The sequence below is a fragment of the Pseudonaja textilis genome, chromosome 1 (assembly GCF_049901715.1).
Source record: "Pseudonaja textilis isolate UNSWEBS1 chromosome 1, rPseTex1.2, whole genome shotgun sequence".
Classification (NCBI taxonomy): domain Eukaryota; kingdom Metazoa; phylum Chordata; class Lepidosauria; order Squamata; family Elapidae; genus Pseudonaja; species Pseudonaja textilis.
The window spans coordinates 126,847,957-126,873,006 of record NC_141990.1 but is presented as its reverse complement, the minus strand read 5'-3'; the positions used below and the strand labels follow the sequence as shown (position 1 = coordinate 126,873,006).

General features: G+C 40.1%; 1 protein-coding gene across 1 annotated transcript; it reads left to right on the top strand.

Moving 5' to 3' along the window:
* The first annotated feature begins 262 nt into the window (after positions 1-262).
* Positions 263-21,482, top strand: KBTBD11 (kelch repeat and BTB domain containing 11). Its single transcript, XM_026695216.2, has 4 exons — positions 263-586; positions 12,960-13,008; positions 13,706-13,948; positions 18,627-21,482. The coding sequence occupies exons 3-4, from the start codon at positions 13,924-13,926 to the stop codon at positions 20,579-20,581; spliced, it is 1,980 nt and encodes a 659-aa protein (XP_026551001.2). The 5' UTR covers positions 263-586; positions 12,960-13,008; positions 13,706-13,923; the 3' UTR covers positions 20,582-21,482.
* The last annotated feature ends 3,568 nt before the right edge of the window (positions 21,483-25,050 follow it).

The window sequence follows — 25,050 nt, the reverse complement described above, 5'->3', positions numbered from 1 at the left end:
GGGCGGCGCCAGGCGCGATCCAGGCCCACGGATAAACAAAAGCTCAAGGGGGCGCAGGGCGATGCTCGGGCGCCGGTAGCGGTCGGGAAGAAGCAGCCATTTCCAAACAAAGGACTTCCTTCTCTGAGGGCGGCTTGATAAGAGCCGAGCTTCCCTACAGCCCGCCAACCTCCATCGAACCTCCATCCGCACGCGCGGCTCGCCTCTTTTCAGGGGAGCGCGCGCGCTCCGGCACCCGCTCCTGCATCATTCACACAGGCGCGGGCGGGCGCGCGCGGTTAGTCAGCAGCCCGCGGATTTCTCCGGGAGATCCGGGCTAGCCAGAGACGGCGCGGTAACGCTGTCCTCCCTGAAGCGTGGCCGCGGCTGAACGTTGCAAACCGGGGAGGTTTTCCCTCAGCGGCGGTGGCGGCGCATCTCTTCTCCGCGCTGGCTTGAAGGCGGAAACGGCGCGGTTTTGCGCGCCGGCGGAGGGGGCGGCGGCGCTGCCGCCTCAGCCTGCCGTTGACTGCGAGGGTTGCAGCCAGACTGGAGAGCCGCCTTCTCGAGTGGACGACGGGACGCCCGCCTGACAGGCCGGACTAAGGTAAGGAGGCGCTCCCAGCAACTTCTCCCGCGGCGACCGGGGAACCGAGCCATACGCTGCGGTTCCGTACCTGGCGCGCCGGGGTTTGGAATAGGCTGCGCTTTTACGCAGCCTTCCTCGCAAGGGCCCCCGCGACGATCCCCAAGCAAAGCAAAAGCAAGCGGGGAGGCTCTGCAGCTTTGCCGACTTGCTCCCATTTAATTCGGATTGATCCTGGGCTTTAGTCGGAAGGGTTTTGCTTACTGGGGCTGCGAAGCGGAGAGATGAGAGGTTGGTGCTTTGCAAGAACTGGATCCTCCCGGAGGAACCTGAACTCTTGCCTCGTCCCTGGTAAAATGCATCGTTCGGAATTGCAGCCAGGGACAACCGCGGGAAATCTCTTCCTTAATCGAGATTGTGAAGCCACATTCCCCCCCTGATTCTGGCATCCCCACCCCCTTCCACTAATCCATTTCACCGCCTGTACAGTAGGACCGCAGCTGCACTGAGCATGCTCTCACCCACACTGGGCATTCATCCTCTCCTCTGCTCTGCCTCTTCTCTCGCCAAACCCTTCAAATAGGCAGAGAACTTTCCTGTCATTTTCGTTGGGTTGCTAGCATTTTGATTTCCGTTCAGATTTTGCTTTGTGGGCTGTGTTAGAATGATGCGTGGTTTGTCGTCGTTATTCCAACTTGACTCTTCCGATATGGAAAAAGGCACATGCTGTCATATAGATTTGTCTTAATGTTTTTTTAATAACAATTATTTTGACCTTTCCACCCCCTCCAACCACTAAGCCACAACCACCACTACTTGAATCATGGTGCTTAGCAATTCTTAAGAAATGTCAGAACATTACTGGATGAAAACGGCTGTTTTTACAATCACCATCTCTCCTTTCCAGTTTGAATTCTGTTACTTTCGTCCATCAAAATCAAGGGTACAATTGAATTTAAAGATAGGCTTGGAAGGAAGGTTGGTTTGGTAGAGAGAGCCTCACTACCCAAGATGTAGATGCAGCTGCCCTCCACATTAAGATCTATTCCTGCTTCTCATTGAGCAATTACAATCCTTAAACTCAGATGAAATCTTAAAGGTTCATTAACAAACAACAGCAAACATGCCTAATTTCTAAATTCTTAGTATAACCTGTCAGTCCCAGCATCTCAGTCTCCTTCAAAAAAATAATAATAATAGATAATTGGTGTTTGACAAAAATAGGTTACCATCTGGCCATGCTGAAGAATTTATAATTATATAATCATCCTGGTATCTACTCAGAAGTAACGTTAATTATATTTAGGAATTTTTTTTTCCGTCCCAAGAATAAGTTTATAAGCTTGCAATGAGTACCTGTATATAAATTTCTGCTGGCCGAAGATGCTCACTTTGTCTTTACCAACAGCTGGTTAAATCTTTGAGGGTTACGTCTCCTAGAATTTTAAAGAATTATGGGATTCATCATTGCAGCACATCTGGATTGAGGACACCAGACTGGTAAAATTAATATTCGCTAGTATACATTTGCTGCAATGTAAAGGCATTTGGTTATCTCTGAACCAATGGACATGCTTATTTTAGGGAACTGCTTATTTAGGGAACTGTTCCCATCTCTAATTGATCCATGCAGAATTCTCCTTTGGGATTATTTTTCTTGAGAAAGCCTGTGCACAGTACTATGAGCTTATTGCTGTTTCACATAGCAGAATATAGATATTTTCTCCTTAAAGTACTGAAGGAGAAATCCAGAAAGTTCTGTAGCATGAAAAGATTCCCTTTCAACATTACTTTGCTCCCTTTTTCCAACAGGACCAGGAATCTTTCTGACAGCAAACATACTTTGTAGTTTGATTTCCCCCCCCCCCCCCGCCGCCTCCCAATTGTCTCCGGGTTCACATTAACCTTTAATTTGAACTAGCTGTTCACTGTCTTTCCCAGGTCAAACTGAACTGTCAGGAGATATATTAATGTACTATAGGAAATGTTGTTTAGATCCAACCTAGCATAAGTATAACATGACCCTAATCAAGATGGCCAGAGAATTTCATTTAGCAACCCTCTGCTTCCTTCTACCGTCTTACTTACAGCTGGGAACAAGAAACTTGAAAAGATGGAAATAGGCCCATAATCAAATGCAGGAGATTATTTTCCATTTTCAAAATAATCTCACGTATTTTGTGGTGAGATGGGAGAGGAACATACCTCAATCTGTCAGATGTGTTAAATTGCAAGCAGAGTGATGGGTCTGCTATAAGGGAAGTGGCATCAGTCATCTAGCAAACATTTTTATTACTCCTGGAGCCCTCACAAGTAGCATCTTCAAAAAGTAAGTTTGTGCTTTTTGAATTTGCAAAATAAGAAGCAAATTAGGTACTTTAGGGTTACCATGCTAGTTTTACATATGAAAAAACAGTAAGCCTCAAAATTAGAAGAGGCCATTTGACCCAACCAACTTCTTGGTAATGTTACTGTCATATCTCCTCTGGGAGACTGATTTGATTACAGAACACTTTCAAGATCTTCAAAATGATCCATTTCACACTTCACATGAAATGTTGTGCTTGAAGTATTTTGAAGCAAAATACTGTAGTTTGCACACACCTAAATATAATATTTCATGGTGGTTTTTTCATGCTATAGCTCAAGGATCTAGTGAGGATTACCACTTCAGTTGTGGGCTGCTAAATTTAACGAAGAGTACATGCAGTCTTCGACTTACAACACTTCATTTAATGACTGAAGTTATAACGGCACTGAAAAAAGTGACATTTTTCACATGACAGTTGCAGCATCTCTATGGTCATGTGATCAAAATTCGAATGCTTGGCAATCAACTCCTATTTATGATGGTTGCAGAGTCCCAGAAGTCATGTGATCACCTTTTGCCACCTTATGTCAGGCAAAGACAATGGGGAAGCCATGGTTCATTTAACAACCATATTACTAACTTAACAACTGTAAGCTAGAGATTCACTTAACAACTGTGGCAAGAAAGGTTGTAAAATGGGGCAAAACTCACTTAACAACTTGTCTTAGCAATGGAAATTTTGGATTTAATTATGGTCTACCTGTATCATACTAAAGTGTGCTAAAGAGCAGGCCTGTGTCAGATTGCAGATAACAATGCTAACACGAGCTGGTTAAAGCCAAATTCAGACTTCCATTGTTCTATTCACATTTTTTTCCATTCCGAACAAAAGAATGAGTCCTTGTATTAAATGCTTAGGCTGCAGTTCTTGCCCTGTTTAATCGAGAAGACTCCTTAAAGTCAACAGCCCTGTTCTGAGCATGGAATTACTTTGCATGCAAAACTATTGGGATGGATTTGGGGTGCATCAGTCCAGCATCTTGGAAAGAGTCAAAGATCCATCTATCCTCACCCACCCAAAATTAGCACATGAGGACATGCAGAGATTTTGATTATGTTGGCCATGGGATGCCTCCAGATGGAACAATCCTAGCAACACAAAATCAAAATACATTGCACAGCTATTCCTTTTTTTTTTTTAAATGGAATAGAAAAAGATAAGTACTGGGAAAACATGGGAGGGTTACAAATGGAAAAATGAACTCATGATCTCCTGTAAAAGGCCAAGTGATTGCACAGCATAAGCATAGAAACTTCATCCTGAAGCACCCAGGGCAGGGAACAGATGGCTCCCTGCCCAGTCCCATAATCTCCTGTGCTCTCTTCTGGTCCTGCAGTTAAAATGCAAAGCTAAACAAGATTCTTTGTAGACGGGACTTCTAGAGTGCATGATTGCATCATGCAAATTAGCGGCAAATTAGAAACACAAGTCTATCAAGAAATGACTCAGGCTAGCCAGGAACTCCATTACCAAAGTAATAATCCAATCTCCCACAAGAGGAGCTAAGTAAGAATGTTATTTAGAAGAGCATAAATATACTGTAGCAACCCAGAACACCAGAAAAAAAGAAAGAAACAGATCACCTTATACATCTTCCAATAAAATCAATGCCTACGCAAGTTTACCAAAAGGTATCTCACCACTCAACCCACTGCAGCACAACCAACACAAACTATGAAAAGGATAACATCGCTATACATCAGAAACATCTTAGGAAAAAAAAATAGCCTATTACAATCTCATGGAATCTCCAGGGATAAACTCCTGAGGTAGCTATTTCATGCAATACCATACAATGAGCGTCTCTGCATTTGCAGAGCGGCAGAGGTAGAGGATCTGGCTCACATCCTATTTGACTGTTGCCTGTATAAGAGGATGAGAGACAGGTATCTTGGTCTATATATCAGACGAATGACCCATTGGGATACCCATTTCAAAATAACTTACCTTATGTCCGGCCAGAACTTGAAAATAACATTTAAAGTAGCACAGTATTTAAACAAAATGATTCGGTTGAGATCTGCATATGTGGGATTGATTGGGGTAGATTGCAAGGGCGACTCCGAAATATAATGTTATTATATTTTATCTATATCTTAAATTATTGTACAGTATTACAATTTTATTTTGGATTGTATTTTATTACAATTTCATCTTAAATCGTATTCCATTTTGATTCCATTTTAAATTGTATTTTATCAAGTTCCATTTTAAATAGTATTTTATCAAGTTCCATTTTAAATAGTATTTTATCAAATTTCATTTTGAATTGCTTTTATTGAATTTTAGTAACAAGTTGTTGCTGGAACTTTGCACTTTGATATGGCCCAAGGGCTAATCAATAAAAACTTATTCTATTAACATCCCTGCATTTATTACAGGTAGTCCTTGAGCTACAAAAGTTACAATGACACTGAAAAAGTGACTTATGACCATTTTTCGCACTTATGACCATGTAAGAAATGTGTTGTTCAATATCTGAGAAAAGATTTAAAAAAAAAACAACACTAGCCAAAGGTTCCATTGTGGCTATCTACATTGGAAGCAGTCACATATCCAAAGCTATTGGAGTAGGAAAATATTGTCAGGTATAAAGATTTACTATATGATTCTGGAGAGCTTAAAAATAGGAACCAAATACAAATTCAAGGAAAGGAGATAGCATGGTGGCCCTTTGCACAAATACAAATCCATTATAAAAAAGATAGAGAACAATTTGGCTTTAATATGATTCCACAAGAATTAGATAAAATATGGCTAGGACAGGAAAAGAAAACAATTAGTAAAACAAATATCTTTTGGAGTACAAATTAAAAGAAGAAACAGTCACAGAATCTATGATAATTTAGGCTAAAAATGTGGGCCATAGTATTGAATTAGATAAGTAGGAACACATTTGGCAAACAAATTACAAATTAACCATGTCAGTCTTGTATAAAGAAAACTTATATAAAATGGTTCATCACTGGCACCTACCTCCTGTGAGACTGGCTAAGATGTTCCCCAACCTACCACCCAAATGTTGGAAATGTAACTACGCACAAGGAACATATTTTCACATGTAGTGGACTTGCCCATGTGCTCAGAAGTTTTGGAGAAATATTAGAAATTGGATTTTAAATATAACAAAACATAATTTAAAACTTGAACCTGAAACCTTTCTGCTAAGTATGATAGATTTAAAAATGGAGAAAAAATATCAATATTTAATTTTGCACATCATAACTGCGGCCAGAATAACCTATGCACAAAACTGGAAACTGTCATTCCTTCAGACAATATGGTAATTAAAAAAATACATGAATGTGCTGAGATGGATAGCCTAACCAAATTGTTAAAAAATAGACAAAATGGGGCAAAATTCACTTAATAACTATCTCACTTAGCAACAAAAATGTGGGGCTCAGTTGTGAATTAAAAGAAATCAGAGTCCTCAAAATCAGAGTCCTCAAAAAAACATCTTAAGTACACTAGAAGTTCCAGTAGCCTAAAAAGAAAAAAAGAAAAAAACAGGATTCATCTATTTGATTGATAGATAGATAGATAGAATTCTTTATTGGCCAAGTGTGATTAGACACACAAAGAATTTGTCTTGGTGCTAATACTCTCAGTATACATAAAAGAAAAATACATTCATCAAGAGTCAAGAATCATCAGGTACAACACTTAATGATAGTCATAGTGTACAATAAGAAATCAAATCATATTAGGAAACAGTCAATATAAATTGTAAGGATACAAGCAACAAGGATTCAAGCAAACAGTCATAAGTGGGAGAAGATGGGTGAAAGGAAGGATGGTAGGATTAATAGCATAAATTGCATTACTATTACTATTAATCTTCCCATCTTATAATATATAATGTGAGAATTATAACAGTCTCTAGACAGGCAGGCAGAAGAGCTCATCCATGAACATCCACTAACAGAAGATTTATTGTAAACTCATTAATCTCGCAACACATGAACATATAGTTTCAACTGGGAAACTTTGAGCAGCTTAGACCAAGCTAAATTCCAAAATACTAGGAAATTCCTGGAAGCTTGGCATTCTGACAAATCAGCCATCAACAAGCACATAGAGATAAACACACTATTCCAAAGAGACTATCAAAAAGCTAGAAAGGAAAGAAAAAGACTAAAACACCTCCTTGCCAGCAATCAGATAAGCATCGGGATTAACACCAGAATTAGCACCAAACAAGCAGTAAACAACAGCTTAATTAATGAGAAAACAATACCCAACTCTGATAGGCAAGCTAGTGTACATAAACAGAGAGGATGGGGTTATTAGCTAACTAACCCCAATTGATGACATATTAGTACATTCCTGCAATCTTATTTAAGCCCTTCTTTCTATTGTCCCATCAGTAATTTTCAGTGATGGGATTCAACTTTTTTTTACTACTGGTTCTGTGGGCATGGCTTGCTGGGCATGGCAGGGGAAGGATACTGCAAAATCTCCATTCCCTCCCCACTCCAGGGGAAGGGTACTGCAAAACCTCCATTCCCTCCCCACCCCATTAACCTGCTTTTCAGCTCTGTTCTGTGCAGGGCAACAAAAGAAGACCCAGCCAATCAGCTGGGACTTGGGAGGCAGAGAATAGATGGGGGCGGGGCCAGTCAGAAATTTCCATTACCACTTCTCCAGAACTGGTCAGGACCTGCTGAATACCACCTCTGGTAACTTTCCTTTGAATTCACCCCAATAAATTACAAAATTCTTCACTCCATCCTGGAATTGAACTAGTGGATTTTTTTTCCTTGCAGTGTTATTCTGCAGCTAGACTGTTCTTCAGTATAGATCATATGGGTAAAGCCTGCTTATTAAGAAGCATGTTCAAGTGCATATCTATAATTAGAAGCAATTCTAAGGAGTAGGCATAGGCATTTAACTTGAATTACTGAGGCTAAATCCACAACATTTTAATGTTTGAAAAACTAAAAAGGCAGGTAGAGAGGGAATTAGATAGAATCCTCATTCAATCCTGATTCTCTCCCCACTTCTCATTTTATAGTGGAGGATGCCTAATAAAAATCTCCTTATGTGCATTCTAGTATAATGCAGTAAGAAATCTGTCTCCTCACACTGGTTTAATTTGGTAATATTGCAAAATAACCAGGACTGCAGTCACAAAAGTTTCACCAATTGGCTGGTCAGTAAGAGGGTATCACCTGAGTGGTGGTGATTTGATGGGAGAAGAGACCTATTTCGGCATCGTGTTTGTTAGGAAGAAGAAAGGCACACTCGGAGAAGATGTGTTGTTGCTGTTCCCCATATTGATGGGCCCAAACTATACCTTGGAGCAAGACAGCTGGACTCAACAGTTTTAACCTTGGTCAGTATGGCTGAATGCATTGGATCTAAAACAGAAGTGCAGAACGATGGGACCCTTTATGACTTGTAGACTTGTGGCTGGCTCAGGAATTCTGGGAGTTGAAGTGCACAAGTCATAAAAGGGCCATTGTTCCCTACCCGTAATCTCAAACAATCACTTAAGTGGTTGTCCCGATCCATATCCTTGGTTCCTTTTAAAGAACTGCAGAAGTGGGTGATCTTTCCATTGATTACCATTTTTTTGTTCATGTAAAGCAGGAGTGTCAAACTTGCAGCTCGCAGGCTGGATGCATCACATGCTGGCCACGCCTATCCCCATTTTAGCAAAGGGGAAAAGTCACGATATGTCACATGACGACAACACGATGGTGCAAGTTTGACACCCCTGATGTATAGATTTTCTCTCTGACTAGCCAGATCTACCTAAACTCTTATATGTTTGAAGAAGTTGTGCAATTATTGAAGAGTCTCAGCCTCAGACAGAATTGTAGAGTTGGAAGGGACACATTTTCCACCAGCCTTATGTTGGCAACTGGTAGATTTCAAGTAATGAAGAGTTTTATTCTGCTTTATTTCACCCTTTATAACGTGGGAGGTAATATGTTCAGCTTTAGGCTAGGGCTAGTTATCTATTGTTAGTAAACCAGACTGCATATTGGTACTGACCAATCACAAATGACCCAGCCATCTGGGTTTGGGAGACAGCTTGGAACGGGAGAATAATGTAGCTGAGTATAGATATAGCAACAGTTGCATTAAATTCCAACCTCACAAAAAAAAATTGATACATTGACATTATCATCATGTATAAAAGACTTGATAAGACAACAATCTGAGTCAAGAGGCTTTTAGCCAGATATTAGCTCTACATTATATATCATAATTACATTGTACTTTCTTTTTTCTAAAGAAACAATCTTTAATCGTATTAAAAAAAGAAATTGAAAACAGTTAAAATACAAACTAAATACAAATTAAGAAGAAAAAAAGTGTCTTATATTTTGTACTTATCGATTGTCACTAGTTTACCAATGAATTCGCTACTATGTTGTATACTAAATAATACAAGACATAGTAAAATATCACAAAGCCTCTGATGTAATACCAGATATTTTATTGATAGAAAATATTGCCTTTTTTTACAACAGATCCCACATTTCTAATAATCTTTCCTTTGTATCTGGAATAATATCATTTTTCAAATTTTTTATTGTAATTCTTTTTGCCATACTCATGCTCAGTGCAACCCCAATTCCTGATAAATGAATCAAATTTCAAAAATTTGATATTTAACTAAATATTATATTAATATCGTTAATATTTAAATATTTTCCCATAAATCTACTAATATGGTATACCTTAATATCCAATGCCAAAAAGATTCTAAATGTCACATGACCATAAGTAAGCCTCAACTTTCTAACATCTTCAGCAAAAATAAAACTGGTTTCCATTTTTACAAATAAATGCATTATTTGGGAAAGCCAGTACACCCTAAATACACTTTCTGAGAAATCAACCTTAACCTCAAATCTGTAGGTACCATTATAACATTTTTAAGACCCTGAAGCCATTGCTAATGTTATACTTACAGTGTAAACTCATTCTTGATATTTTTTTTTAAAAAAATATTGTACTTATGCATGTGTGGTCCTAATCAGTGAAATGTGTGGTTGGAAGCTTTTGTTGTTGTTACTGTGGTTGTAGAGATTGTTAGAGAATATATATCCTTACCAGCTAAAGTAATTATACTTATTTTATGCACTTTGGGAGTATGCTATGACTAGTGATCATGAGAAAGTTTAAATAGGCACTTTGAGAACAGCTATAATGATATAATCTAAGATGAATTCTGTTGTTGAGGCAAAATTGCTCTAACATTGACTTTTTGACAGAAATTAAGCTAACCCCCCTTTCGATATTTAAATATTACATTTCACAAAGAAGAAAAGCCTTGCTTTGATAGAGGATTTTATTTTGTTTTAAGAGAAAGCTATTTTTCATTTTATTCTGATTGGGTGAAAATATTTTAGGGCTAATGTAGTCAAATGATATTACTTTAAAGTACCTTGATTTCAGGTAGATACTTAAGCATTTATGTTTGGGTTGTACTTTTGTAACCTGCTTAATTCTAGAATGTGTACCAATGCTACAAATATTTCTTCAAATGAACTTTTAACATGATGGCTTTGTTTGCATCACTTAACTGGGCCATGGTATATGTGAGTTGTGTAAACTCCAAAACTGAATTAACTGACCAAGGGAATTAACCCAGAGATTAGATTTAGCACCACACAGATCCAGCTTAACTACCCTCTTGAGTTAATCAAGATATCCCTGATAACTTGTAAACTACTTTATGGAATGCTAGCTGTTCCCTTTGATATCCTAGACAGGATCTACAAAAAAAGGGCTTCTCTAGGCATACCATATCTGTAGTCATTTAGGTTTCTCTCTCTCTTTCTCTCTCCCACTCCCTCCCTCTCTCTCCTCTCTCTCACACATAAACCATACAGAGAAAGAGTGTCATTATATGAGACAATACAAAACATGAATAAATGGGTAAAGAGCATGGCTTCTCTGAAGTGACACTAATTCCAGTTACATCCTAGTAGAATTAAAAAAAGTTCTCTCCCGGGAAAAAATTAAAATGAAACGGAGAGGAAATTGACAACTTTCCAGCCTACTTTCTACTGGCTGGAAGAACTAAAATGTAATCCTCAAATGAGAAAAGGTATCCAAGATTTTGTGGGCTTGTTCTTTTAACTCGAAGAATAGTGCAATATATGCACAACTTTTTAAAAATTAGTTTACAATATAAATACAAAAATACAAAAGAAGATAATAGGAAAAATAGGGGAGGGAAAAGGGAAGGAAAAAGTGTAGAAAAGAAGGGAAAAAGAAAGAAAAGGCATTGGCTTCCAACTCCCTTTGGTGCAGTAGAATAAGTTAGTAACCTCAACTTTTAATTTTTACATAATACCATAGTATAAACTAATCATTTTTATAACAACAAATCTATCTAATCAATAAAACCCAAAATCGATATATACAAGACTTTTTTGAAAAATAAAATAAACTTGTGTTTGACTAATATTTATATCTGAGATACTTCCAAGTATCTTTGGATCAAATGTTGTTGATATTTGCAGCAATGTTTTTGTCCTGCATAGATAGCAACATTTTAATATTCTTTTAAATATTTTCTAATGTTCTTATTATTTTATATTCACTTTTATATTGTTATAGAGTCATTTGACAATGAGATGGGCAGCATCTAAATTTAATAAATGAACAGATAGCAACATAGCAGCAGTATTTGAAAGGTGGTGTTTTTTTCCTTAGTACCTTCAATTTGAAAGAAAAATGATAAATAAATGATAGATGATAAATAGATAGATACATAGATGGATACATAGATACAGGTAAAGATAAAAAGATATTCAGATAAATTAAAGCCCAGTTACAACTAATTAAGATGATATATATCAGATGAAGTGATTATATTATAATCTGTATCTCCTCAACTTCCCTTTGGTAATCCCCCAAGCACCTGGATGTTAAAATAATTTTATTTCAGGGGAAAAAGACTTTTGGACTTGTGTGATAATCAAAAGTATGTTGTTAATAAAAATAATGTCTGAAGCTAACACTTCATTTGGCACTATGCTAGGGTATGTATGTATTTATATATGCATGCATACATGCATTTGAGAAATCTAATAAAGTCACTTGTGAAGGCTGCCAAGAGAAATTTCATTTGGCATATGAGTACCACGAGGGTCACATTGACAATGTACAAAGGGACAAATTTGTTTTGCCTTTAGTAATTATATTTGTTTGTTTGTATCCCACCTTTACTATTTTTACAAATAACTCCAGGCGGCTGACATATCCACTGCACCTTCCTCCTCCTATTCACATTATGTGCAATCTGTTTTCAAACAAATTTTTAAAATTTAAAAAAGAAACTTGCACGATGTGAACTGCTTACTCTATGAAGTAAAACAATTTCTTTCTGGTTAGCAAGTCAAATTAAGGAAATCTTTACAACAAATTGCTCATTTGCCAAACTAGCTTGATGTGAATTGTGCTGATGAAGAAAAACTGACCTGCATATTTTGCAACATTCCTAAGAAACCTTTATGAGGAAATTTAAAACATAAATGGAATTGGTATTTGTAACTATAAAGTTATTAGGATACCATAGTAAACTGGGTTTACCGTTGGAAGACCTGAAGGACATTGAAGTAGAAACTCTTGGAGAAATCTATGTGGTTAATAAGAATCAGCACTGAGTTGATGTACAAATACAAATACTCAAGGAAGTGATTAGAATCACTGTTAACTATCACACTTGGAAATATTCACAACTGTGAACCATCTAAAGAGCTTTTGATCCTTATCGCAAAAATGCCAAGATATGCTGTGTGCTTGACAGTTTAGCATCAGCTTTTAAATTTAAATTTAAAATAATATCTTAATATTGAAGTCATTGCTGTTTGGGAGACAAGATATCTTGTATCACATGATTAGGTCATTTTTTTTTTGTAAATAACACAATTAGCTGGAAATTATAGGGTCTGTACCGCAATATGTAGGAGAATGTTGATATGGACACTGCTTAATATTGAATCTGATTTAGGGCAAACTTCTTAACTATACTTTTTCTCAATGTTCTTTAGAAGGAAAGATACTGAAACTGAACCTCAAATACTTTGGCCATCTAATGAGGTGAGAAGATTCCTTGGAAAAGACCCTTGGGAAAGATTTAAGGCCAAGGGAGAAGAGGATGGCAGAGGAGGACCGGGGGTGGGGGTGGCTGGTGTGTATGGGGTTGCAAAGAATCAGACTTGACTTAGTGGCTGATCAACAGCAATATATGTTGGGGTGGACCCTTTCTCAAGCTGTCTTTGACAGATTAGTTTTAGCAAGCCAGGTAACTTGACAGTTATGTATGTTGAGTCTTGTCATTTTATGCTAAGATCCAGGAACTGATTTTCATTCCAGATAGACTGCATAGTGAACATGTTTTTCATCTCCGTTACATTAAATGGGCTGGATAAATCTTTTGATGTGGGTAAAAACATAAATTCCCACCCTGGATCATTATTTCCTGTGCTAGACTAATTGTATGATATTATACCTAGATGGGTTTTCCTAATTAGTGGACAGAAATGTTATTATCTCTCATTCCGGTAAAAAATACAAGATAATGAACTGCCATTTGGGGACTTACATAAGGTCAAAGAAACTCTGGAGAAATAATAATAATGTGTTTAGTTTATGGGATTCAAACCCCACTATTAAAGGGAATACAATTATTATAAAAACTTCCTCTGTGGGAATTACTCCAGACAAAATATGTACTGCAGTACTTGTTTCATTCTGAAAGTAATGATCATTAAAACTTTCTTTTTTAATTATATAGGTGGTGAAGGTAGCCAATGACCTCCTAAGAAACAGAAGACCTCTTTGAAATCTTGCAGTCACAACAAAAAGTTCTGGAAAAAAATGTACAGTATCGCAGCTAATTTCTTCCACTGAAACAATTTTGGAATGCCTATATCTGACATCACTGACAGTCAAATATAATCATCATATTAAAAATATCAGATTCTCAAACACTTCGAAGAAGGAATATAAAAGATGCCATCCATCACAAGAAATTCAGGTAATACAAGCAAAAATATTATAAAATAACTTATCACTTGAGCTCCTATTGATTGACAAGTTTAAGTGACCGAAGACAGCAACCTATATATGTTAGTAAGGAAGGTCTGTTAAAAGCAGTGGGATTTAAGTGTGAATAGGTTTTTGTAGGATTAACCTCAGAGTAAATCCTTTTAAGTAAACATGCTATTGCCTAGTCTCACTAAATTATTTTTCTATTACATTTGCAATTACTATCATTACATTGGTGAAATACAGGTCTTTGTGTCTTTAGAACTCTTCTCTGAGGAGGAATATTTAATCTGGGTCTTGAAATCGTAGGGTTGGAAGGGACCTTGTGGGTTTTCTTGCTCATTCCTTTGCCCTGTATTGGAGTCCTCATACCATCTTCAACAAATGATGGTTCAGTCTTTATTTTTTTAAAAAAAAAAAAACTTCCAGTGATGGAGCACCCATAACTTCAGGAAGTAGGATGTTCCACAAGTTAATTGTTCTCACACTCAGGAAATTCCTCATGTTTGAATCTTTCATGGTAAAGAACTCATTGGATCATTGGATTTTTGCAGTTGAGATCTTTTACTTTAAAGAACCCATTGGTTCTTGTCCTGCCTTCGTGTTCTCTGGTGAATAAATCCACCACCTCTTTCCATACGTAGAAAAACAGTTATCATATCCTTAGTCTTCTCCTCTTTAGGCTGAAGATACAAAGTTCCTTTAACCATTCTTCACAGGGTTTAGCCTCCAAGCACCTTACCGTCTTCGTTGCTCTTTTCTGCACTCTTTCCAATTCCTCAGTGTCTTTTCTGTATTGTGGAGGCTGGAATGCAGTGTTCCAGGTGTAGTGTGACCAATGCGACACAGTATGATACTATCATACCCTATTATCTTGACATTATAGATGCAGTCAAAAATTGCACTGGCTTTTCTGGCACCTGTGGTACTTTGCTAACTGATGCTTAATCTGTTATCTATCAAGATACCCAGATCTCAAGTACTAATGCTAAGGCAGGTGGCACCTATCTTTTACATGTGCATTGGTTTTTCCTGCCTAAATGCAGACCCTCATCAATCAACGTTTTGTTGGGTAGGACCCAAAGTTCAAGACTATCAATATCCTTTTGAATCTTCACCTATTTTCTGAAGTATTAGCATCCTTCTCCCCAGCTCTGCGGCATCAGCAGATTTTATCAATACCCCTTATAGTCTAGATCTAGATCAGGCCTGTCAAACTGCTTCATGCGCAGACCATGCCCACCCTGGCTCCACAAAGGCACAAAAGTCATGATGCATCACGTGACACAATCGAATTTGACATCCATGATCTAGATCATTTGTGAAGATGTTGAAAATCATTGGACCCAGGACTGAAGCTGAGGTACTTCACTGTATACCTTCCCCAATGTAACATAGATCCTGTCCCACCAAGTTGCAATTATACCTACAATATCACACATGCCATCCTATCTGTACTAGGATTAAGTTCTTCCTATGTTTTGCCCATATTCTGTGCATTGTATAAGCACTTGAGTCTTTTAATGTTATCCCTCTTAAATTCCTCTTCAGCATCTCCTGGTGTATTCTTGAGTACCCCTTTCTTTCCTCTTATCTTTTCCTTATTGTAAAGTTTACTGCTTTTCGTCTTCTGTTTTGGACAAGGGTGGGCAATTAGTTTTCCCGAGAGGCCACATGAGAATCTGGGACTATTGTGGAAGACCACTGCCATCCTTCGCCACCCCCTGCCCTGCTGCCGCACCTCTGCTGTCCTGCGCTGCTCTGATGCTACCAACCTTGTAGACCAAACAGGGAGAGTTGAAGGGTCGGATGTGGTCAACAGGCCATAAAATATCCAGATCAGGTTTTGGATTTGGTTCTAAATAATGGCCATCCTCTCCCTCTGGGTTTAATTAAAGACCTGCAGATGACTTTATCAAAATGTCTTGTAAAGCCATTCTTCCCAGACTTTTATGAGATGCAGCCCATCATTTGCCAGAAGCTCTTTTTGTCCACACGTCAATTTTCATTAATAATAGAAAAAAATCTGAATTGCAGGTAAATAAATTGCTAAATTAATTACAGTGATAAATCATTTGATACTGTAACAAGGTTATTTATAATGTATGGATTAGACTTCTCTGATAGGACTGTTTCAAACTATAAAAATGTTAAAACCCATCTAAGTTAGTCTCACTTAATGGATACTTCAATTATATATCAGCTTTGGAAAGCGCTTGGAGCTATTGGACATCATAAATCCACTTTTCTTTCCATTCATGTTTGAATAGAGAGGAATGATAGGTTTACAGAACTTCAGTACAATAATATTGCATAGAAAGTTACCATAGAGTTGAAAATCTGTATATGATTTGATGCCAAATTTGATGCTTTGATGATATTTGGCTTTTTGGAAAACAGTTACACAATAGTTTTTCTTTAAAATCAACCTCTGTTTAATGTTCAAAAATTACTGTCATTGGTTTTTGGAAATCTTTTAAAGGTTGCTGTTCACTCCCTTTCTCTCCACATTTATAAAAGGAGTTAGGACCTCTTTTTTCTAAATAATTTAAACTGCACTGATCGTTTTTAGATTAGTTAAACTTGGACTTAACAATTTTAAAGTATTACTCTTGTTACTTAACATGAAGCAGCTCATGGATAGAACAGTTGGGAATGAATTGAAATAATAAATACGATTACAACACCATGCTAAAAAGGCCATCCATATATTGCTGATTTGGTTTAGTGTTGAAGCACACATTCACAGCACCCTTTCATTCACCAAGCTATCACATAGAGTTCACTTCTGATTTCATGCAAATACCTCTGGAAAGTAAATAATCAGGATCAGTGCCAATCTGACCAATTTTTGTTGAGTCACCTGTTTAAACCACATATCTACAAAGGATCATTTGGCATTTCCTGAAGCAATCCTTCCTTGTTTTTAAAATATAGATTTGCCACCAAAACTTAATAGAACTCAGCCAAGCCTTTGTTGTCAAAGGGCATTGCCCAGGTTTCAAGAGAATAATAGAATTTGTCTCACAACTTAGAACACTTAAAAGAGGTCTTAATCTTTTTTTTTATGAGCAGCTATGCTGTGTTGTTACCGGTAAACATGATCCACTGTTGCAGGAAAAATCTTTACTTTTTTTGAGTAAAACTTTTTTTACTCAAAGTAAAACTATTGAAGCAAGGCTGTTGTAATAGATTTTGTTTTCAGAAGTATTGCCTTGCAATGATTTTGGCGGGTTACAGCATGGCAAAGGCAATGCCAAATAACTAAAATTCTCTACTTTTTTTGTTATACGAACTTGAATTTTCCAGATGTATTTTTAAACTTTTGTTTTTCAAAACCCAAAATTTTATGGTATCTAGATCATTGATATGTTAAGTGCTATGGTGTAGAGGCCAGGATTCAACCTTCTCTCACTCCCTTATTCGCTTTAATATCTTCTCAAAACAGGATTTTTTTAAAAAAAAACTTTTTGATGAAAAGATGTGTACCAAAAAACGGCTAGGTGTATGAATTTAGCTGCCTAGGGTTCAAGTATCGTATTTATAATTGGCAAACTACTATTTTTTCCTAATGATCAAGCTTTTAACCCTTTATCTAGACTAGCAATACCATAAAATATAATATGCCTGATAAATATAAAATGCCCGATAAAATATAGAGGCCAGAACAAATCTCAACTGGTTTATCACCGATCAAACAAAAAAGCATGCCACTTAAACCTTTTTTGAATAAATTATTTAAAACTTCATAAGCATATAATATTCAACAAAGCTAATTATATGTCCCTTTGAAGATTGCCTAGATTTGCATGACCTCTAGAGCAGGGGTCTCCAACCTTGTCAACTTGAAGCCTGGAGGACTTCAACTCCCAGAATTCCCCAGCTGGCTGGGGAATTCTGGGAGTTGAAGTCCTCCAGGCTTCAAGTTGACAAGGTTGGAGACCCCTGCTCTAGAGGTCATTGTTATATCATTTCTGTAGGGCAGGAGTCTTCAACCTTGGCACTTTAAGACTTGTGGACTTCCAACTCCCAGAATTCTCCCAGCCAGCCAACTGGGGGATTCTGGGAATTGGAAGTCCACAAGTCTTCTTTAAAGTTGACAAGTTTGGAGACCTTTGCTTTAGGAGGCAGAGTTAAACTTACCTCTGCATGGCATGTCTGGTGCTTACTATGGAGATGTAATCATGGGCAAAGAGTTGGATTAAGGCCAAATGTTTGCTTATCAGAAACTGATCCTTTTTTTCCCCCTTTTGGCTTGGATACCCGAGCAAACACATGGATAAAAATGAAAGGGTAAAGAAAATATCAGAAAATTAGGGGGGGAAGGGAGGGGGGGCGGAGAGAGAGAGAGGCAAGGCCAGCACCGTCCAGGCCCGCCTTTCTTGGCACGGAGAGACTCACGTGAACTTTAATCTCGACGCTGCCACCCAGGGAAGCCCCGCCTGGTCAAACAGCGGCACCGGGCAGCCCGAAGAGTTGGCTGCCTTTGACAGTTCAAACGTTCAGCGGGGAGCGACGGGGCGACCTACCCCTCGCCTCCCGATCGTTCCGTCAGGCGGGGAACTAGCGCTCAAAGGGCAGGAGCGGAGCTGTCCTGAGCTACGGGGTGGCGGAGGCGGCGGGAGGGCCGATGGAGCGCTCAGCCCTGTCTTGTGTCCTCTCCCCAGGTGAGAACGGGACCGTCGGCGAGGTGAAGAAGCGCGGCGGGGAGACGGAGCAGCCGCAGCCGGCAGAGGCTGCTTCGGAGGGCGGCGGCGGCGCCGAGCGGTCCCTGGCGATGGAGCCGAGCGCGGGCCCCGAGGAAAGGCCGAGCGCGCAGCTTCCCCTGCAGGCACCCTGCAGCTTCAGTTCAGCGCTCTGCTTCAGCTCGTCCGGCGGCGGCGGCGGCGACCAGGCTCCGCATCCGGAGCTCGACGCCGCTTCTCCTTCCTCCTCCTCGCCCGGCAGCTGCAGCAGCAGCAGCAGCAGCCGCGTGGTGAAGCACCAGTGGGATATTAACAACGTGGCGCCCGAGTCGGAGGAAGAGGAGGAGGGCGGCAGTCGCGGCAAACCCTCGCCGGTCTCCGTGGCTACCCTCGATCCGATCGGCGAGTCGCCCCTCCAGCCTTTTCCTTCGCAGGCGCCGGGGGAGGAACCGGACTTGGTGATCGAGGTATCCGGGCGGCGGATCCGGGCGCACAAAGCGGTGCTGGCGGCCAAGAGCGACTATTTCCGCGCCCGCTCCTCGCGGGACATCCTGCGCCTCAAGGGGGTCAGCTACGGGGCGCTGCGCCTGCTGCTGGAGTACGTCTACACGGCGCGCATGGGCGAGGTGCGGCACGACAACCTGGCCGAAGTGGTGAGCGGCGCCCGCGTGCTCCAGATGCCCTGCGCCCTGCACTGCGCCGCCGAGGCTATGCGGGCCCAGCTCAGCCTCGACAACTGCTACCAGCTGCTCTGCCTGGCCAAGAAGCAGCGGCTGGCCGAGCTGCGCGAAGCCGCCTTCCGCTTCATGAGCGACCACTACCTGCAGGTGCTACGCGAGCCCGCCGTCTACGGACGCCTGAGCGGAGCCGAGCGGGATCTCATCCTGCGCCGCCGCCTGGAGGCCGGCAAGGCCTGCCTGCTGGTGGCCGAGGTGAGCGACGCCTTCGAGAGGCTCGGCGCGGGCAGTCGCCCGCAGAGCCGCGAGAGCAGCCGCCCGCAGAGCCCATCCTCGGTGGTGTCCCTGGAGGACGGCGGGGCCCTTCTCTACAGCTACCAGGAGGCAGCCCAGGAGTGGAGCGTCCTCACCCGGTTGCCCGAGGAGGCCAACGCAAAGGGGTGCGCCATGTGCGTCCTCTACAACTACCTTTTCTTGGCCGGCGGGATCTCCACCGGGGCCGGCGACCAGCGGCCCAAGCTGTCGGACAAGGTGTTTTGCTACAACCCCTTAACTGATACCTGGAGCCAGGTGAAGCCCATGGGGCAGGCACGCTCTCAGCTGAAACTCCTGGCCCTGGACGGGTATCTCTATGCAGTGGGTGGGGAATGCCTCTTCACAGTGGAGAAATATGACCCCCGAGCAGACCGGTGGAGCCCTGTGGCCCCTCTGCCTAAGGGGGCTTTTGCTGTGGCTCATGAGGCGACCACCTGCAACGGGGAGATCTATGTCTCTGGAGGCTCCCTTTTCTACAGGCTGCTCAAGTATGACCCCAAGCGGGACGAGTGGCAGGAGTGTCCTTACAACAGCAGCCGGCGCCGCTCGGCTGACATGGTGGCCTACAAGAGCTTCATTTACCGCTTTGACGTGAGCAGCAGTCGCGGGGAGCCAGGGCAGGGTGCCGGAGTGGAAGTCTTCCAGTACAATACGGTGGCCAAGCACTGGCGTCAGTGCACCTCCTTTCGCCCTGCTGGCAGCCTGGTCCAACCTTTTCGCTGTGCCGCGTTGGGCAGCACCATCTATTGTGTCAACCGGACTGGGATGTTGTGCTTCAACTTGGCTCAGAATGGCGAGGTGGAAGTGGACGGGGGACTTAAAGGCACCTTTGACACAGAACTGCTCAAAACTCCCTTTGATGCTAAAGGTCTCCTCCTCCCATTTGTGCTGATTCTCCCAGAGAAGGAGAAAATTGGGGAGCCAGAGAGTCCTCTGTCATTGTGAGAGCTGACATGTTCGGGTCGCTGCTTAGCATGCAGTTTGTCCCCTTTATCTGTGATGTCAACAGTGTAAGGCTTTTACTGAAGCATGGATAAGGGCTGGCACAAGCTCTCCAGTCTTGGGTTGTGATGATGGTTGGGCTCCAAGGGCAATTGAAGTAGCAGAAGCTAAACCGAGGTGGAAAGGCAGCAGTATGTAACAACTCCTTTGAGGGTATAGAAGTAAAGAGGAGACCATTGTCAGAAATGTCTTTAGTTCATGCATGCACACACTACTGTGGGGGATAATTGTGTTCCACCTAAAAGTGTTGGCTAGCTGTTCAAAGGCTTCCTTAATGCACCATGTAGGAAAGAATTCATCTCTTGGCACTCATATAAACCAGCCAGTGAAAAGCTGCTAAAACAGGTTTAATTGTTGTACCGTATCTGTGTCCCTTTCCAATCTAGAAGTATGTTGGATCTGTGTAAAAACCAGGAAACAGCTCATTTTTAAAAGGAATTTCAGCTATGGCAGTGTTCTCTTTGTACATAGATATCTTCGAAAGGAGATTCTTCTAGGCACCTTCTGCTTGATCTTCTTGCTCTTAGATGCAAGAAAGGAGCCATAGGAGAACTAGGAGCATGTAATGTGGGACGGGATCAGTATGCCGTTTGGAAGTTTTCATAGGCAAAAAAAAAGTTCTTGTATGAAAAAGCAATAGGTGATCATCCACCTCATAGTCTTTTTTTGTTTGCATTTTTAAGTTTAATGGAATCTTTATGGAAGACATGGCATTGTGCAGCCTCAGGAAGTTGCAACAATTGTGAGTGATTTGATGTCAGGTTTGAAACAAGTAATATTTCTCCCATTTGTATATGTTGGAAAAAGAAGGAAAATGAAAAAAAAAAAAGAAAGCACCAACATATCTATTTAGTTCTGGGTTTGCTTTTTTTTAATGTGCAACTTTTTTTTAGGCAAGATTGGAAATGTGTGTGTGTGTGTGTGTATGTGTGTATAAATCAGTTTTAGTCTTAAACATGCATTTGTGTTTTTTAAACATAGTTTTGCATTGTAATTTGCATATTCAAATCTTTACAAATTGTCAGGAATGAACATACCAACAAAATTTCAATAAGGGAGATTTTTCTTTGCATAAGATTACTATCTTCTGCAGATCAATACCCATCAAAGTAAACCAACTGTGGCTTACTTGAAATATATTGAAAGACTTTTTTGTCCAGAATCTTTTAAGAAGAATTTATTCTTCTTTTACTCAAATAAGAAAATGGGTAGTTTTTAAGCCAACTGATTTCCATTTTGCACTGGTAGTGTGCTGGATCATAAATGAGACTGGTTTTATTTTAGTTAATAATTTACTTGTCAAGTTCATTATATATAGAGGTCATATCCCTTTTCTTCTTAAATCCTTTGTTGAGTCATTGCTTACTAAGCCTGTTGAAAGCATCAACTTTCATACATGTAGATATCTGGAACAGAAATATTTTCAATTAATTTATCTTTATTTAATTTTATCAGCTGCCTTCCAAAATGCTGCCACAATGAATTTTTCAAATTATCAGTAGCACAGCTGACACTTCATATCCAATCATTGATTGGACTTGCATGCCCTGCTGAGCCACAAGTTGACTAATCATGGTTAGTTGACTTATGTAAATCACAGATCATACCAAGATTGTGCAGATTGTAATGGTTAGGTTTACATATTGTAATAAGCCAGAACCAAATGATTCATATCATAAGCTACCACGTTCTGTTTTTATTTTTTATAGTAAAAGAAAAAAAACATAACCCAAACAAATTACACACATACAGAAGGAAATAACTTTGTTATTAAATTGAACTTTGATCACACAGAGTCTTAGCCAGTCCTTAAGTATTGAAGATTTGTCTTTAAATGAATCCAAACTCTAGTTCCTCTTTAAGACAATGATGGTTTATTCAATATAGCATCGAACAACAAAATACTCTAATCAGGCAAGAATGGCTAAAAGCCAGGCAGGGTCAGAGTTGGGTTTGGGTTTGCTCCCTTTCCTTTTATCACCATTATCATGAGACACACCCCACCACACCCAGGCCTATACGCAGTTCTAATTCTGGCCATGCCTAACCCATTATCCCTAAATGCTATTAACCCTATAACATGTCTATGTCCTTACCCATTCTGACCCTCACTAACTAATCCCCACCTGGTGCCACCTTCACCATGTTTTAACCTAAGTCCTAATTACCACCCGTATGTGTCCCAACCCACTTTAACAATATATACCACATCAATAAAGAGCCAGTTCCAGCAGCCCCACAGTTGTTGCAGAATCCATCCTAGGCCCTGCTGAGTCATTCCAAAGCCATCGGCCACCACACAAGCAGAAATACAGATCCGGCAGCAGCAGAGATAAGGTGACATGGCCAGCTGACTTGCTGCGAGGCATATTCGGAGCTGATGGGCTCTGGGTGAACTCGGAGCCCAAAACAGAGAAGTATTAAATCTGACTTTATGTCAATATAGATAGTCCTCGGCTTATGACCATAATTGAACCCAAAATTTCTGTTGCTGAGTGAATTACGTTAAGTGAATTTTGCTCCACTTTATGACCTTTCTTACCTCTGTTGTTAAATGAATCATTGTAGTAGTTAAGTTAGGAACATGGTTGTTAAGTAAATCAGGCTTCCCCGTTGACTTTGCTTGTTAGAAGATCTCAAAAGGTGGATCACAACATGACCCCAAGACTTTGCGACTGTCATAAATATATTCCGGTGACTACTAACAGGTATAAGTGTGAAAAATGGTCAGAAGTAACTTTTTCAGTGCCATTGTAACCTTGAAGGGTCACTAAACAAATGGATGTAAATTGAGGACCAGCTGTATAGGACAAATTCAAATAAATGTGCTTCTTCAATCCAGGTTTAAAACTGGCTTGATAGTGTCTTTCCACAGGAAGAAAACCATGTATTTTTGCAGAAGTCCATGCGTGATAAATTTAGTTTTTCATACATTGTTGAATACTGTATTTTGGATAATTGGTTAAACATTACCTTAAAAGCTTTGAATCTTACTTTTCTTTCTAATGCTCTATTAAAATGTTTATTAATACGAAACCAAAAAGGGACCAGTATGTAGCAGGCCCATTAAACACGTGCCAGTATTTCTTCCACGGTTTTAAGACAGAAGATGAAATCCAGCTGTTTCCTAACATGACTGAGTACGTCTCCAACCATGGCTGATTTTGAAAGTTCCTTCTGGTTCATAAGCAGCTCTGAGCGTGGAGGAAGAATCTTGCTGGCTTGGGAGCAAAAAAACAAAAACGCCCCACTTACAAGGAAGTAATATGTAAAATGCCTTGTTGCAATACAATCCCTGCTCCTTAGATATTTTGTACGTGCTGTTACATGCAAACATGAAAAGGCAAAGCTTGCCTTGTGATGCCATTGACCATGGGCGACTCTGTTGGGATCATTGTGATTAGGAATTCCTGTTGCATTCTCCTATCTATAGTATTGATAGGGAATTTTATGGACTTAATTGTGTAGGTGCTCACCAACACACTTGTGTTTCCAAAAGAGTCTCACAGAAACTAATTAATCCCATTTTTAAAAAAAGTGAAAAATTCAGTTCCTAAATCTGTTTTTTTATTCTATCTTCCTTGAGATAGCATGAAAAAAAAAAACCAGATGTTAAGAACTTCATATCTCTCTTTATCTTTACCCAGGTGCAGTTTGGCTAGAAGGAGATGGAGGAACTCAGCCCTAGAGGACAGTTTTGAACCAATAGTCTTTCCTCTCAGCTCGTGCTAAATATTCAAACATACCCATTTTAAACCTTTCAGTATTAAATCTGCTATTCAGCTCTTAAGCTCTCAAATAACAGCTTGCTAAAAGACTGGATTTATTTCAGTCATAAGTTTTCCTACAAAACTGATTTGTTTTATATAGCAAGCTATCTGAAAAAAAAAATGATTTGGGGGTTGGAGTGTTGCACCTGCAGTATTGACATGGAATTTTTTTGTGCGCTTTGTCTTCTAGTCCCTGGGATATTCACCAACAGGCCTGAAGTGCATTAGAGTTGGGAGAAATTTGTCTATACTTCTCGCATTCTTATTTTGCAGTCCCCAAGCTGAAGAGTGGATGGAGGTTTTATACAGGTAGTCCTTAACATACAGCAGTTAATTTAGTGACCGTTTGAAGTTATAACTGAAAAAAGTGACTTAAGACCCTTTTTCACACTTATGACCCATGGTCACATGATTTACCTACAGAAACTTGCCAACTGGTTCATGTTTATGACAGTTGCAGTGTCCCGAGGTCATGTGATCCCCTTTTGTGACCTGACAAACAAAGACATTGGGGGACATCAGATTCACTTAACAACTGTGTTACCAATTTAACAACTGCAGTGATTCACTTAATTAAGTGATTTGCTTAATAAATACAGGAAGAAAAGTCATAAAATGGAGGTAAAACTCACTTAACAAACT

Coding starts and splice junctions, on each gene's coding strand:
- KBTBD11 (XM_026695216.2), top strand. CDS start 13,924: ATGCCATCCATCACAAGAAATTCAG. Junction 13,949..18,626: donor ATCCATCACAAGAAATTCAG/GTAATACAAGCA, acceptor TCCTCTCCCCAG/GTGAGAACGGGACCGTCGGC.